At 39.7% G+C, this 15,359-nt stretch overlaps 1 protein-coding gene across 1 annotated transcript in view; it reads left to right on the top strand.

Annotated features, from left to right (window-relative positions):
* UNC5C (unc-5 netrin receptor C) overlaps window positions 1–15,359 on the top strand; it is a 438,193-nt gene that overhangs the window by 394,493 nt on the left and 28,341 nt on the right. The window contains exon 12 of the mRNA XM_036765340.1: window positions 5,760–5,993. Within this exon, the coding sequence (XP_036621235.1) occupies window positions 5,760–5,993 (234 nt within the window). The remainder of the gene's footprint in view (window positions 1–5,759; window positions 5,994–15,359) is intronic.

Here is a 15,359-nt window from a genome sequence, read left to right as displayed (position 1 = left end):
ACAGAAAAATATCCGATCTCTACCAATATCTCTTCCGTTGTCCTTTAGCTTTTAAATATTGCTAATGGTGTCTCAGTAATCACATTCCCCATTTCTTTTGCAAATATACATGTGTGTATGTGTGTATACATATGTGTGTGCATGTGTATGCATATGTATGTTTGTATACACAGACACATACATAGACACACATACACACACACATATATATATGTATATGTGTGTGTGTGTGTGTGTGTGTGTATACACACACACATATATGTTGATTCATGAGTTCCTTTTGCACCCACAATGGACTCTTAAAACAAATCCTCTTTTTCCTCCCCATCAGAATTATTTCCCTCTTTATCTTCAGAATTTCATTCTTGAGACTTCCCCATCCCTCCTGGCCTGACTTCCCTGTAGAGTTTCAGTCCATGGAAACCTATCTATCCATCCTTGGAATCCTTAGAAATCTGCTCTCTCAAAATCTAGGCCACACATCGCACTTTCCTTCTCTCTCACAAACTCTAGGAAGAAGTGGTAGGTTTCCCTTAAAGATTCCCATCATATTTCTCTCTATTATTAAGAATCAAATAGAGAACAGAATTTCCCCTTGTTGGTTCTTTGAAGTTTGAAATTATCATTGAAATTAGTCAAGAAATGATTAGGTGCTCTGCTATTTGCAGTGAGAAAGTGCTCTAGCAGATTTCTGGATAATCGAAGTCCGCCATCATGTGTGATTTTATCAGGTCCTCTTAAATTAATTGTCATCTTTATGCAAATGACTACTAGTTCTATATATTCAGCCCTAGTTTCTCTGTTGGGCTCCAATTATGTCCAGTTACAATTGGACATTACGAACTAGAAGTCCCATTGGCATCTCAAACTCAGCACGACCACAGGAGTTCTCATCTTTTACCCAAATTTCGAGCCTATTCTGAATTTCCCTTTTTCTATAGAGTATGCTACTACCATTCCAGACATCCAGTATCACAACTTCGATCTTATCCTTGACTCTTCACTCTCCCTGACTTTAAAAATACAATCGGTTGCCAAATTCGATAATTTCTGCTATGAAAATATATCTTGCATGCATCCCCTTCTCTTTGCTCCCATGGCCACTGCCCTAGTCCAGGCCCTAATAACCTCTCTCCTGGTCTATTGCAATAACCTCATAATTTGCTTCCCTGCCTTAAGTCTCAGTCAACTCTAATCCATCCTTCACACAGCTGCTAAAGTGATTTTTCTAAAGCACACATCTGCCCATGTCATTCCCCTCCTCCATAAAATCCAATTGTTCCCTCTTGCACCTCAGATCAAACATAAACTCTTCTGTTTGGCTTTTAAAGCCTTTAAATACCTGGCCCCAACCTACCTTTCCAGCTCTGTTGTATGTTAGTCTCCTTCCTGCCTTCCGCAATCCCATCAGTATACACAAAACAGACTAACGTGCCAGTCCTTCAAATATCTGAAGGCAACAATCCCACTCTCCTCTCACATTTCCCCCCTCTATCCTGCCATCTGTACTTCTTCAAACCAATGGCCCGATGGCATGGTCTTGAGTCCCCTCACTAGAGGCTGCCTTCCCATGGAAATAGTGTCAGAGTTCTTCCTAAAAAGAATGGCGCTTAGAAGCAGCCATAGTACTCTAGAAATGGGTATGATATTCTGAAGGCTGAGGACAGTAGAACTATAGGATCCCTTGCTCTGAATGCTATACTTTTGGTTATGAGGCTTAAGGTCACTTTAGCTTTTATGGCTGTCATCAATCGATCATTTAACAAACATTTATTAAGTGCCTATTACTATGTGCTAAGCACTGGGCTAGACACTGGGGACACAAAGGCAAGCAGTTTCTTGTCCTCAAAGAACATTCTGAAAGAAGAGGGAGCATGTGTGTGTGTGTGTATGTGTGTGTGTGTGTGTGTACACATACATATATGTATACATATATATATATATACACATAAGTATATACACACACACGTACATATAGCTAGTGACAAAATAAATCTGAGGTAATTTGTTTGGGAGAGGGGGAAGGACCCTAGCAGCTAAGAGGAAACAGGAAAGATCACATGTAGAAGGTGGAGCTTGAGCTGGGTTTGGAAGGAAACAATGGATTCTATGAGTTGGAGGTGAAGAGGGATTGAATTCCAGGTCCAAAGGACAGGCGGTGTAAAGCCACATAGATAGAGATGAGAGATGAAATGTGCTGGTCAAAAAAAAAGCAAAAAGTTGCATTGGACTAGATCAGGAGTGGGGAACCTGCAGCCTTGAGGCCACATGCGGCCCTCCAGGTCCTCAAATGTGGCCCTTCAGTCAAATACAGCACTTGAGGACCTAGAGAGCTACATGTGACCTCGAGGCTACGGGTTGCCCAGCCCTGGACTAGATGGCTTCTGAGTCTTTTCTACCTCTGGTTTTGTGATCCTATGACTTGGTTTAACTGACCCTCAGGTCGAGGCAGTACAGCTTTTGAATGCTCCCACATTCTAGGGTGACTAAGAATACAGGCCAAGGAATGCAGGTGAACTTCCTGCTTCTGTCCCCTCTTCCTAAGCTGACCAGGAGGAATAAGAGCAAGAGAGTTGAAATGAGAAGCTACAGAAAAAGAGGCTGAAGTGTTTACAGTTTGCTTCCTGCCTAGGTGATCTCTAGACTTTATGTAGATACACATTCTCTCTAGTAGCATCCTGAGGTGTGGCTCCTCTAATTAAGTTCTTGAAATTCCGTCTTTCCTTCCTAAACATACTTTTGGCTAGGAAGAGACAGGAAGAATAGAAATTTCATTCTTTCTCATCATCTTTCCTTCCTTGAAGTCTTCAAATGCAGTAATTATTTAAAGAATGTGGTCAGCAGTCATTCTTACCTTTGCTCCTGCTTCCTAATATTTTTGTGTTGACTAAATATGTACCTTTCTATATGAACCAGGCCTGGCTGCTATTTTTAATGGTGATCAATAATTATTTAATGTCCACTCTGTCCAAGCTACTGTGCTAGATTCTGGGGATGCAAGGATGATTAAAATGCTCTCTAACTTCAAGGACATTGCATTCTACTAAGGGAATACAGCATATATAATTGCAAGATAATTTAAGGAGTGACAGAGCATTGTGTGTAGGAAGATGAGAATAGAAGAATCAGGAAATACTTCATGGAGGAGATGGTAACTGATCTGAGCCTTGAAAGGATACAGGAGTCTCAATGGCAGAGATGAGGAAGGAGTAAAATTCAGCAGTACAATCCAAGTGTAAGTGTGTAAGATACTTGAAATGTCACTTGTCTGGGACACAAGCCTACTTCATAGCTCTAGGAAATGTCATTGGTTGCTGAATATTATGAAGACAGTAGGTATTGAGTGTTCTAAGACAGCAGTGGCTCATTTGCATACAATAGGGCAGTTGCTCATTTTATAATAAAGATTGGAGAGAGTATATTTTGCTTTCTGGTGCCACTTGTTGCTGAGAAGAATAGAAAAGAAGGTAGGAGAGAAGATAAAAAACATTTCTCTGCAGTGTTCCAATTTTGCTGAGAGGTAGAAAAGAAGAAAAATCTTGCTTAAAAAAGGAGAGTATTTTTTTAAAAATTCCATATTAAGAGAAAGGTTGTTCTCTTTTTCTGTAAGAGCATAACATTATTTCAGCTGAGGGCATCACTAAGCCTAAAGCCAGAAGTGATGGATACTACAGTTGCTGCTGAGGAGGAAGTCTAGATAAGCAATGGAACAGCATAGAAGAGAAGCATCTAAGCAGTTCAGCACATTGGCTTATCCAGTGAGATGCTCTGTCCAGTGTGGTATTAGTTTAATACAGGGTGGATCAGCTCAGCTTAGTAATGGAGCCATTTGTTCACATGGAAGCTATGCTTACCAAGGAACTTTTGCTAACAGTTTCTCAAACAGAAGAAGGATAACAAATGCTATAGTTTCAGAGTTGTGAGTTGCTCTTGATAAATGCATTCATTACATCTGTGGTTTACTACCCTGGGGTTACTAGCTTGTTTTCCTATAATCCCCTTGGACACCATGTGCATTAGTGGGAGAGTGGGTGCAGGTTTATAGATGAAATGTTATGTAAATAGTATATATTTGCTTTCCATTTTCAGTAAATGTTTTGGTTCATGCTAATTTGTACTGGTGGCCGATTTGTTAATGTAAAAATATATCAGTAGGAACTGATGGGTTACAGTGTTAGTAGGAGTGATTATCCCCACACAAGAATTACCCCTTAAGACCCTGAGAGTATTGATTCTAAAGCCACGTTCCATCTGGGAGAACCCCCAACATGACTGGTAGAGGGATGTTGAAAGGAAATGAGTCATACAGAGAGAAAGAGTGAGTGTAGCCTGAATGAAAAAGACAGTGGGAGAAGGAAATAAGTGTACATTATATACCACATTGTGGGCTGGCTCACATAAGCCAGAGGTGGAAAACAAGGAAAAGCTTGTAATCCGGTTTAGCTGTACTATAGAATAAATCTATAAAATAAGGATGTGTTATAAAATGTGTTGTAGAATAAAACTCAAGGGTCGTATAACTGTTGTGGGGTGGGAGAGCGGAACAACAAAAACAACTAATAATCATAATTGTTCTTTTCGTTACCTTCATAATATACCAAGCTCTGTGATACCTACTAAGAACTTTCAAATCCTTTTGGGAAATGTGTGTGATATAAATTATAAATATCTAAATGAAGAAATAAATAAATGAACAAACTCACTTCTTTTTTGGAACAGCTCCCCAACAGATGGTTCTATTGCCATCAGCAGATAACCCTTGCCAAAAGCCACACAAATGTTCATGGCCCAACCAGCAGATAGCCACCTGAGGTGGCTGTTTCTTCTGTGCCTCTCTCCAGTCATGGAGCCTGAACCTGTTTACTAATAAAAAATAAAAAAAGCCTAATGGATCCCAGTTCTTAGCCTCCAAGCTTCATACAGATCATCTGCTATGCAGCTTAAGGCAGCTGAGATTAAAACTGAATTTGCAGAGCCTGGTCCTGCTCCCAGCTGCTTTTACAATACGTCTCCCCCATTTATTTCCATTTTTCTCCAGGTAATTTGAAAGACCTTGTACCACATGCAGAGTCTGAAGTGTCAGATGGGGAATTAATTGAGAGCCTTTATCCCTCTGAGCATATGGAAGGTGGTTTAAAAGCATGCAGTTTTGACATATACCATTTCCCCTACAGTCCTGTTGGCAGAATTATTTGGGAAGGACAATATGGAGTTTTGGATGCTCTCTGTGTGTGTGTGTGTGTGTGTGAGAGAGAGAGAGAGAGAGAGAGAGAGTGTATGTGTGTTAAAAGTTGGAGAAAAGGAAGTATTTGACAATATCTGCTATTTTTCAAAATTATAGCTCTTGCAAAAATATACTCAAACTCATAACAATGCCATATTCTAATAGAATTTCTCATGAAGAAATAAGAAAATTTAAAAATGACTCAGGATCTGGAAGACTGGCTCAAAAATCAATCATGATAGAAATAATTAACTTTTTAATAATTAATAATAAATTTAATAATTAATAATAAACTATTTTATCAGAATTTTTGTTAATTTTATATATGTAAATATATACATACATGTATTATTGTATGTGTGCATATATGTACATATATATACACATACATACATATATGCATGCATGCATACATACATGCACGCATACACATTAGGAAAACTAGAATATGGACTTCCTAACTGCTCTGCTCATTACTACGCCATAAGTTTGCAGTATTTTCCTCAGCTATTCCTGCTTTCTCATTCTCCCTCAGGATGTGGTAGTGGTTGGAGAGGAAAATTTCACCACCCCATGCTACATTCAGCTGGACCTAGAAGCTTGCCACATCCTCACAGAGACACTGAGCACATACGCCTTGGTCGGGCAGTCCACCACCAAAGCGGCAGCAAAGCGCCTAAAACTTGCCATCTTTGGGCCACTGTCTTGCTCATCTTTGGAATACAGCATGCGTGTCTACTGTCTAGATGACACACAAGATGCACTTAAGGTAAGTAATCGATTCAATAGTCATTTTAGTTTGTTTTTTAAATACATTCTACTCTAATTCAAAAATATTTGTTAAGCAGGTGCTGTGATAGATATTTCAGATACCAAGAAAACTACTGCCAAACACAAAGATCTATATAATTACCTATATAGGAGAGAATGTAATTATTAAAAAAATAAGGCAAGTCAGCATTCTTATTAGAATGTAAACTCTTTGCAAACAGAGACTGTTTTATTTGTATGACTTTGTAACCCCAGAGGCAGGCCTGGCATATTTTGGGCATTTCAGGAGTGCTATAAGGAGACACAGTATCAGAAACCTGAAGATCAAGTAGGAGCAGGGTGAGTCAGGAAAGTCTTCCTTTAGGGGTAAGCACTTAGATTGTACCACTTGGTGACCAACTTTTTCTTTGTTTTATTCATTTGTAAGTTTTCTGCAACATTTAGCCCTCTGGGCACCCTCTTCTTGAATCCCCTTCCTCCCCTACTTTCCATGGAACCACTTCCCACTGCTTCACCTTCTGTCTGTCTGAATATTCTTTGCTAAATCAATGTTTGCCTTCCATGCCCTAAAAGAAGGTGTCAGTTCAGTTCAATCCAATTCAGTAAACAAAATCCTGTTCTCAGCCCATTTGGTTTTCCCTCTCACTTGGTGATATTATTTGCTCCTGTGAATTCAGCCATCTCTTTTCTACGTAGATGATGGCCAGAACTCTATTTCCTGTTCTAGTCTCTTCCCTGAGATCCTCCAGTCCCATACGGCTGGGCTGTTGGACAACTCAGGCACATTCTACCAGTATCTCAAACTTGGTGTGTCCAGAACTGGAGTCATCATCTTCTCCTGACCCTTCTCCCAGCTCCCCTATTTCTGTTCATGGCAGTAAGAACTGACATTTACATGGTGCTAGGAAGTCTTCAGAATGTTTGATATGCATAACCTCACTTTCTCCTAATGACATCTCTGGGAGGTAAATGTTACAGAAATTATCCTAATTCTACATAAAAGGAAGCTGATGGGTTAATTGACTTGCCTCATGTGGCCATTTGCTCTTCATACCTTGGAGGACTCTGACTCTTCCCTCAGCCACCACCTTTTGCCCCTCACATGTAATCATTTTCTACTTCCTGTTGATTTTATCTCCACAATAACATTGTCATTTTCTCATTCTCCTCCTTCTGTACTAACTCTAATGCAGACCCTCATCACCTTTCATTTAGATTATGATAACAGCATCTTACCTAGTCTTCTGGCTTCCTTTCTTCAAGTGTCTCCCCTCTTCAGTACATCCTTCACATCTCTGCCAACATGATCATCCAAATGAGAGGGTCTGACCATGTCACTCTCCTGCCCAATATCTTCCATGGCTCCCTATTAGAAGATAAAACATAAGTTCCTTAACCTAACCTCTAAGATCCTCTACAGTCTGGCAACAGCCTACCTTATTTCATAGTGTTCCCATTCACCTGATCATATTAGCTATTCCCCAAGTTCAATATGCTTCCAAATTTTCACAAGCCATCCTAGAATCCACTCCTTCCTTTCCTCTATTAAATGAAATTCTTATCTTTATGGTTCAGCATGGGTGTCACCTCTATAAGGAAGCCTTCCCTATTGCCCCCAGATGAAAATGTTCATTAGTTTTCAAGGAAGAAGGGATCAGAGGGGCCAACTAGTCCAGCTGCCTCATATAGAGGCTCCTCTGTAAAGGAAAAAATAGATTCAGAGAACTTGCCTGACTTTGCCTAACATCCAATTGGTAGTAAAAGGAAAAACCTGGATTCAAACACAGACCTTTGATTTCAACTCTAATGCTCCTTCTAGTACATAGTGTTTCTTCTCCCTCCTGAAATTTTCTTGGAGAGTTCTTTGCTTGGAGATTTTCTTTGACCCCCTCATCCGTTCGTCCATCCAACAAACATATATTAAGCACCTATGTTGTACTTGGTACTGGGAACATAAGACAAAAACAAAATATTCTTTTTCTTAAGCCTATTTCTCTTGAGGGAGAAAGTGATGTATACAAAATGTACCCAGATAAGGAAAATCAAAATTGGTACCAAATTCTTTTGGGGAGGGGATGTAACACCAATGCTGCTAGCAGCTGCTATGGAGGTATAAGACCAACAACAAGACCAACAACACCGGCACACAGGAGGGCTGCTAGCACAGGTTCTTTGATCTGCTTTTCTAAGGAAGGCAACTTTAAGGGGTTTACATTCTCACTTTAATTAAACATACATATATCATTCACTTGGTTCAGGGGGAAAGGTCAGCTCCCTGAACTTCAAAGAAAACACAAACAGAAATTATAAGTACAGAGCAAATAACACAAATCAGCAGACATGGCTTCTAACCATCTGTCCATAGCAATACATACATAGTTACCAGAGAGAGAGAGAGAGAGAGAGAGAGAGAGAGAGAGAGAGAGAGAGAGAGAAACACCAACATCTGGGTTTTCAAAGCCAGGGGGCTCCTTTACAGCTACCCAGAGTCAGGTCTGGCCAAATCACAAGAACACACTTCCAATGAGTGAGCCCCCAAAGTAAAGTGCTAACCTCAGAGTATGTATATACATATATATGCATATATATGTATATGTGTGTGTGTGTGTGTGTGTGTATACATGCATATATATATATATGCTTATGCTTCTTCAGGGTCAGAGGGCATCACAACCATGTGACTCAAACTCATGTTACTTAGGCTTTCTTGTGACTTAAGCAGGTCGTTAAAGACTCTTGATTGAAACAAAGACAAGGTTCAGTCAAAGGCACTTGATTATCTTAAGACTAAGAAGCACTCCAAAAGAAAAAAAAACAGCAGAAAGTCCCATGCTGCTTGCCATTACAGGGGAGCACAAATAACTAGGTGGATCTGGTTTGGCCTGGTAAGTAGGTGGCATAGGAGCTGAGCTATGAAGGAAATAAAGGTTTCTATCAAGTGAAAGTATGGCGGGAATGCATTCTAATATATACCACATGGAAAAGCACAGAGCTAGGAGGTGGAATGTCATGTGCACATGAACAGTAGGTTAGCTGATTTGGCTGATACATCAAGTCGGATTGGACTGATGCAATCAGTATTGGAAAGTAGACTGGATCCAGATTGTGAAGGTATTTAAATGCCAAAAAGCAAATTTGTATTTTATACTGAAGATGATGGGAAGACACTGAAGTTTCTTAAAGAAGATAATGACATGGCCACATTCCTACGTTAGGAAACCCAATTTAGTAGCTCCGTGGAGGAGGGATTGGCAACGGGAGAGACTGAATACAGGGAGACAAATTAGATTATTACAATAGTCTAGACAAAAAGTCGTCTAGCCCGAGCTTGAACCAGGTTGGTTTTAGTGTGAATAGAGAGAAAGGGATGGATATGGGAGGTATCATGGAGACAAAATTGATAAGGTATGGCAACAGTTTGGGTATAGAGACATCTAAGTGACACAGTGATAGAGTAGTAGACTTAGAGTCAGGAAGACCTGAGTTCAAATCTTGCCTCAGATACTCCCTAGCTGGATGACCTTGGGCAAGTCACTAACCTCACAGTGACTGTTTCTTCATCTGTAAGATGGTGATGATAATAATAACACCCATCTCCCAGGGTGGTTTTAAGAATCTTATGAATTAACACATGTAAAGTACTTTACAAATTTTAAAGCCCTAAGTGCTAGCTATTATCATTATATAAGGTGGAAAGTGAAAGCAAAAAGCCTAGCATATTACCATGACTGGAAATCTGGGTAACTGGAAGGATGGTAGTGCCTTTAACAGAAATAAATAAATTAGATGGAAGGGAGGGTTTGTGGGGGTCAAAGAAGATGATGAATTCTATTTTGGACATGTTTGAGTGTGATGTTCCTTTGCAAAATCCATTTAGAAATGTCCAACAAGTAATATGGGACTGAAGCTCAGGAGAGAGGTTATGCTGGATTAGAACATAATATGTGATTATACTTGTTGTATTCCACATTTTCCTACTAAATTGTAGGCTCCTAGAAGGGACAGGCTGGAACTTCTTTTTTCATTTTTGTATTGTCATTAACTAACATAATATGTTGAATGTTATTATTATTAATTATAATTAGTTTGAATCTATGATTTCATTTGTCTAAGAAATTCACAGCTAAATGCATATTGGCATTTGCTCTGGAATATATAATCATAGAGGGTTGCCTTGGAAACTGAAAGATTAATTGATTTGGACAGGATCAAAAAGCCAGTTTGTGGCAAATGGGAGACTTGAATCCAGGTCTTTTGTTACTCCTTGGCTGATTCTCTGTCCACAAAGCCATAATGCATCTTCATCTTGTACTTAGTGGACTGTTAATAAGTGTTTCTTGATATGAATTTAATTAAATTAACATAAAAAGAGAGTGGGGCAGGAGCCATTCCTAACATGAGAACATGGAAGATGGCGTGAGTTCAGACATGAGGAGAGCAGTACTGAGGGTGGTCCAGTTTGTCTGGAGTAGACAAAGTATTAGTAGTCTGAGATAAGACTGAAAGATAGGTTGAGGCCAAGTAATGGGCCTGGGATGGAAGAGAATAAGAAGTTTGGGTTTGTGGCTGTGCCAATAGAAATGTGTATCTATAGCTAATCTGAATGCTGTCTAAAAATTAAATGTTTCAAAGAACAATTACTATCAATAACACTATGAAAAAAATGCTCCAAATCCATAAAAACAGAAGCAATGCAAATTAAGATAACTGGGGTTTCCTTTCACCCATTAAATTGGCAAATCCAAAAAGAGAGGGTTTATTCCCATGGGGGAATAGTCAGGCTAAGCTACTGCTGGTGGAGCTATGAACTGGCTCAACCTTTCCAGAGAACAATTTGGAAATAGGTGACAAAAGTGACTAAATTGTTCATACCTTTGCCCCTAGCACTACCGCTACTGAACACGTACTCCCCTCAAGAAAGTAAATGATAGAAAGTTAGGTTCCACACAGACCGATATAGATATATTCAGAGCAGCACGTTTCTGTGGTGTCAAATACTTGAAACAAAATGGGTCTTCACCAGTTGGGAAGTCCTAAAAAAAATTGCACTGTGTGAATGCTATAGATAAAGTATTAGTATGCCATAAGATGAGAGGAATTTAGAGAAGTATGGGAAAATGTCTATCAACAAATGGGAAGTGACGAAAGCAGGACCAATGAAAAACTATCCACAGTGTAAATACAAACATCATGGGTACTTTAACGGACTTCGGTTGACTGGTGACTAATATTCAGGTTATGTTTGATATCTCCTTGTAGTTTCAGAGAACTAATGTTGGAATGCACTTCCCTTTGAGCAGAAAGGTGAGGGACTATGGGTACAGATTATTGCATATGTCATCAGCAACATTATTTTTGTCTCAGTTTCTTTAACTTTATTGCTTTTATTCTAAGAGTAGAAGGGAAGAGGAAGTAATGGAGTTGTAACAAAAAAATCAACAATATATATGTTTTAAATTAGATGTTCCACAAGAAGCATGAAGAGAGCATGTATGTGTGAAGAAGAAGTAAAGTCTTTATGCCTAATTCTCCCAGTGGGTTCTATTTATGAATTTCACAAAATATGTAGAAGAAATTGGCATGATATGCTGATGGTAGTAAATGGTAGTAAATTTTCTTCCATGTTTATCTCAGATGTGTCCTTCCCTTAAATGAGATTGGTATAATTGTGCTCTTTCTGTCTCTCTGTCTCTGTCTCTGCCTGTTTCTCTCTGTCTCTCTCTGTCTCTCTCACTCTCTCTTGCTTTCTCTCAGTCTCTGTCTCTCTCTGTCTCTCTCACTCTCTCTTGCTTTCTCTCTGTCTCTCTCTCTCTCTCTGTGTCTCTCTCTCTGTCACTCTCTCTCTCTCTCTCTCCCTCTCTCTCTCTCTCTCTCTCTCTCTCCCCTCTCCCCTTCTTCCCCTCTCCCTCTCCCCTCCCTTCGCCCTCTTATCCCCTTTCTTCCCCTGTCTCCTCTCTCACCCCGTATGTATGTATACACATATATGTACATACACATGTACATGTGTGCCTGTGTTTTTTTCTCTTGTGTGCTTTTATTTTAATTTTCTTTTTCATTGTCTTTTTGGGAGATGTGGGAGAAAGGAGCAAAGTACCTGACAGCAAGCTGCTTATTTTGCAGAATAAATGAAACTGGTCTGACTGGTCCTTCCAAAATATTAGGCTAATTGTTTCTCCAGCATATTGGTTACCGTATTTACCTATAGCCTAACAAGAATCTTGGTATTTTTGCATTATTGCGGCCATAAGGTGCAAGGAAGTCTCATTTGTTATTCATGTATTTTTAATGCTAAGTGCCAGCTCCCCAGAGGCAGAGAATCTATAAATGTCTCTTTGTAAACCGTTGATCATGATAGAAACAGCTTGGGTTATTTTCACTGCTTCCTCTTATTTTTCTTTATTAAACCTGTTCATCTGCCTTTCTCAGTGCTGGCAATTTGCATTTATCTTCCGCAAATTAAAATAAAATAATCAAAATGAGGTTTAAAATATGTACTGGAGAGGCATAGTGCCCTTTCATTGAACTGTCTTGTGTGAACATTTAACATGTATAGGAAACATCTAAAATATGACCCATACTCCCTATCAATTTTGCAGTGAAGGTACTCTGCATTATTAAAAGATTCACTCTAAGGGTCCACAGCTCCTATAAAGATCCATCCTATTCTGCAGGCAGAGTTCAAAGGCGTAACTGATGAGCTGCACTGCCCATTTTTTTAGGAGTGTCATTTGTGCTACGAATATAAAAGAAGGAACTGCTTCACTTCATTCAGAAACTATCTGTGCAACCTGTGGGCATGTATGCTCCGTGGCACATTGACCTTCTCTGGTGCCAACAAATTTCATTTTCTTCATCATCTCAAATGCTGCTCAGTAGAACATCTCCTAGGATGTTAGATTTGATTTTACATTTGTTTTCGGAGGACTGGGAGTACTTTCTGCATTTATCAGAAATTCAGAGAAGCACCAGACTAAGAAGACCAGTGGAAAGCTCGCTCTCTGAGGGTCATATTTATACATTTATTGGAAGCTGGTAAAAAAAGGATTGTAATTTTTTTTAGAGCTGAGGGTATTGAGGATCATCATTATCATTTTTTTCACACGGTGATTATGTGGTCTGAAAGGCAACAAAAATAATTAGAGGCTTGAGCATCAGTCAGACTTGAACTACAGTGACATCTTCCCTCATCTCCCCACTTCCCTCTTTAGATCCAGAAAGCTTTTATGGCATTTTTCTTTAGTCACATTAGCCGAAAGAGTAAAAAAAATGTCACCTAGATCTTCAAAGCTGCCTTCAGCAATTTGGGGGGTATTGATGTTGAATTAGAATGCCCACTGTGCCTGCCAGAGTACAAGGCAAGGCTGATGAGATAACTGCCTTCATTTAAACACCTTTCAGAAGGATTTTGTTCTGTGTGTGTGTGTGTGTGTGTGTGTGTGTGTGTGTGTGTGTTGGGGGGGGGGAGTGTTAAGTTCCAGTGAGTACCCAGTTCAAGTCGACTTCAGCTGGCATGGTAAACACTCTGAGAATCATGAGAATAGTTTGGAGGTGTTCCTTTAGTTAAATTAAAAGGTCACAACCTACTTAAAAGATTGGGTCTGGTAGTCTTGAACCCAAGCCTTTCCCTTTGCCCTCCACTAATGATTACAATAACGTCATTTGTATGTTCATTCTATCTTTATTTTCTGAGTCTCAAAGCCCAGCAGAAATAAATGAATAAGTAAATACTTGAAGTATTTAATAAGTAAATACTTGGCAAATTGGCAGGGCAGTCTAACTCAGACAAGAACAGTTTTATTTGGAGTTGAAAGGCATCTAGGGAGGAAGAAAATGCTTATGTGGTAATGAGTCTTTTGCCCCACTATCCAAAGAATATAATTTACAACAGCCTTTTTCTTCATCACGGACAAGTTTATTTTAAGCCCTAGGGTTCTAGGCCTCCATGGGACAATTTGCTGAAACTACCAAGGTGCCCAATAGATTGATTATTCATTAAGTCTGTAAGAAATACACATATGATATAAACAAAATACAAGCTGGTTTTATTTATTTACTGAGGGGAGGAGGGAAAGAGGTGGAAGATAAATTGTTTTACTTGGATTAACAGCAGTTCCATATGCCCAGATGCTGCTAGTATAATGGGCCTGTGTAGAACATGCAAATCACATGCTAAGAGGTGAGAGAAATGGAGTAATCACAATGGAGAGATGAGCTGGTGTTTACATTTGAGTGCTGTTCATCTGCATAGAACCCATTCTGAAGCAGCCATGCACAAAATCGTAAAGGAAGGAAAGGGGCCTTGCTTAGCCCCACTCCACACCCCCTCTTCATTTTCAGTGCCCTTTTACCCACCTATCCCTGGCTACTCAGCATTAATGCACTTTCCCAGCATGAAAAGAGCCTTTCTCCCTCATTTCCATGCCTCTCCCACTAAATACCTCTAAACTGGTCTTACCTCTGTCTCCTCTCTTCCTCATCCTTCCTGCTTAATAAGAAGGAAGAGGTTTCTTCTCCCTGGGTACAATATTTGCATGTTAACTGCATTATTTTAGATGCCCCGTAGACAGTGACGACATGTGCAGCCATGTGATGTGGTGGAGAGAGCACAGACTTTGGATTCAGATCCTTAACCTCTCTAGACCTTAGCTTCTTCAACTGTTGAAAAAATAGGAAGTTGGAGTAGATGACTGACCACTAAAGTCTCTGTCAGCTCTAAATCTATGATCGTAAAATTCAAAGGAAAGTATCTAAAAGTTGAGACTTTCAAATAGCATAGCAGACTGCTAAAATAGATGTTTTGGGGGTAACTGTCAAATCCTACTAGTTCTATTTTCTCCTTAGGAGGCTGATCCCCTGTCCTACCTCACATTTAGGAATTCATTCATTGAGACTTCTAAGAGGTCTGGCACTGTGGACTGTTTTATCTTTTTCGTCTTTCCCAGGCCCTGGCAGAGTGTTCAGCACTTAATAAAAATAACACCAGTCTGTCAATAAACATTGATTAAGTGCCTTCTAGGTACCAAGCACTGGGGCTATGTATAAGAAAAGGAAAGACAGTGTATAATCTAAAGGGCGATGACAAAACAATAGGAAGCTGAAAGGAGGGTGGCGGAAGAGAGGCTGGGGGAAAAGTATCTGGCCAGAGCATAGTGGAGGGAATCCAAGCCCTAACAATGCAATGGGTGGGATAGAAGAGTTGTCTGGTCTGTGGTGGGGTTGGAGAGGTCTTTAAATGGAAACTTTAGGAGGAGCCATTTGCTCTACCCTCCAGCCTTCCAGTCAGAGGGTCAGAAAGTAATGGGGTGACAAGAGATTTTATGAGTACCAAGGCTGATACAGTCTCTCAGGATGATTAATTTACTGG

The sequence above is a fragment of the Trichosurus vulpecula genome, chromosome 6 (genome assembly GCF_011100635.1).
Source record: "Trichosurus vulpecula isolate mTriVul1 chromosome 6, mTriVul1.pri, whole genome shotgun sequence".
In the NCBI taxonomy this organism is placed as follows: Eukaryota; Metazoa; Chordata; class Mammalia; order Diprotodontia; family Phalangeridae; genus Trichosurus; species Trichosurus vulpecula.
This window is presented reverse-complemented; position numbering and strand designations above follow the sequence as displayed.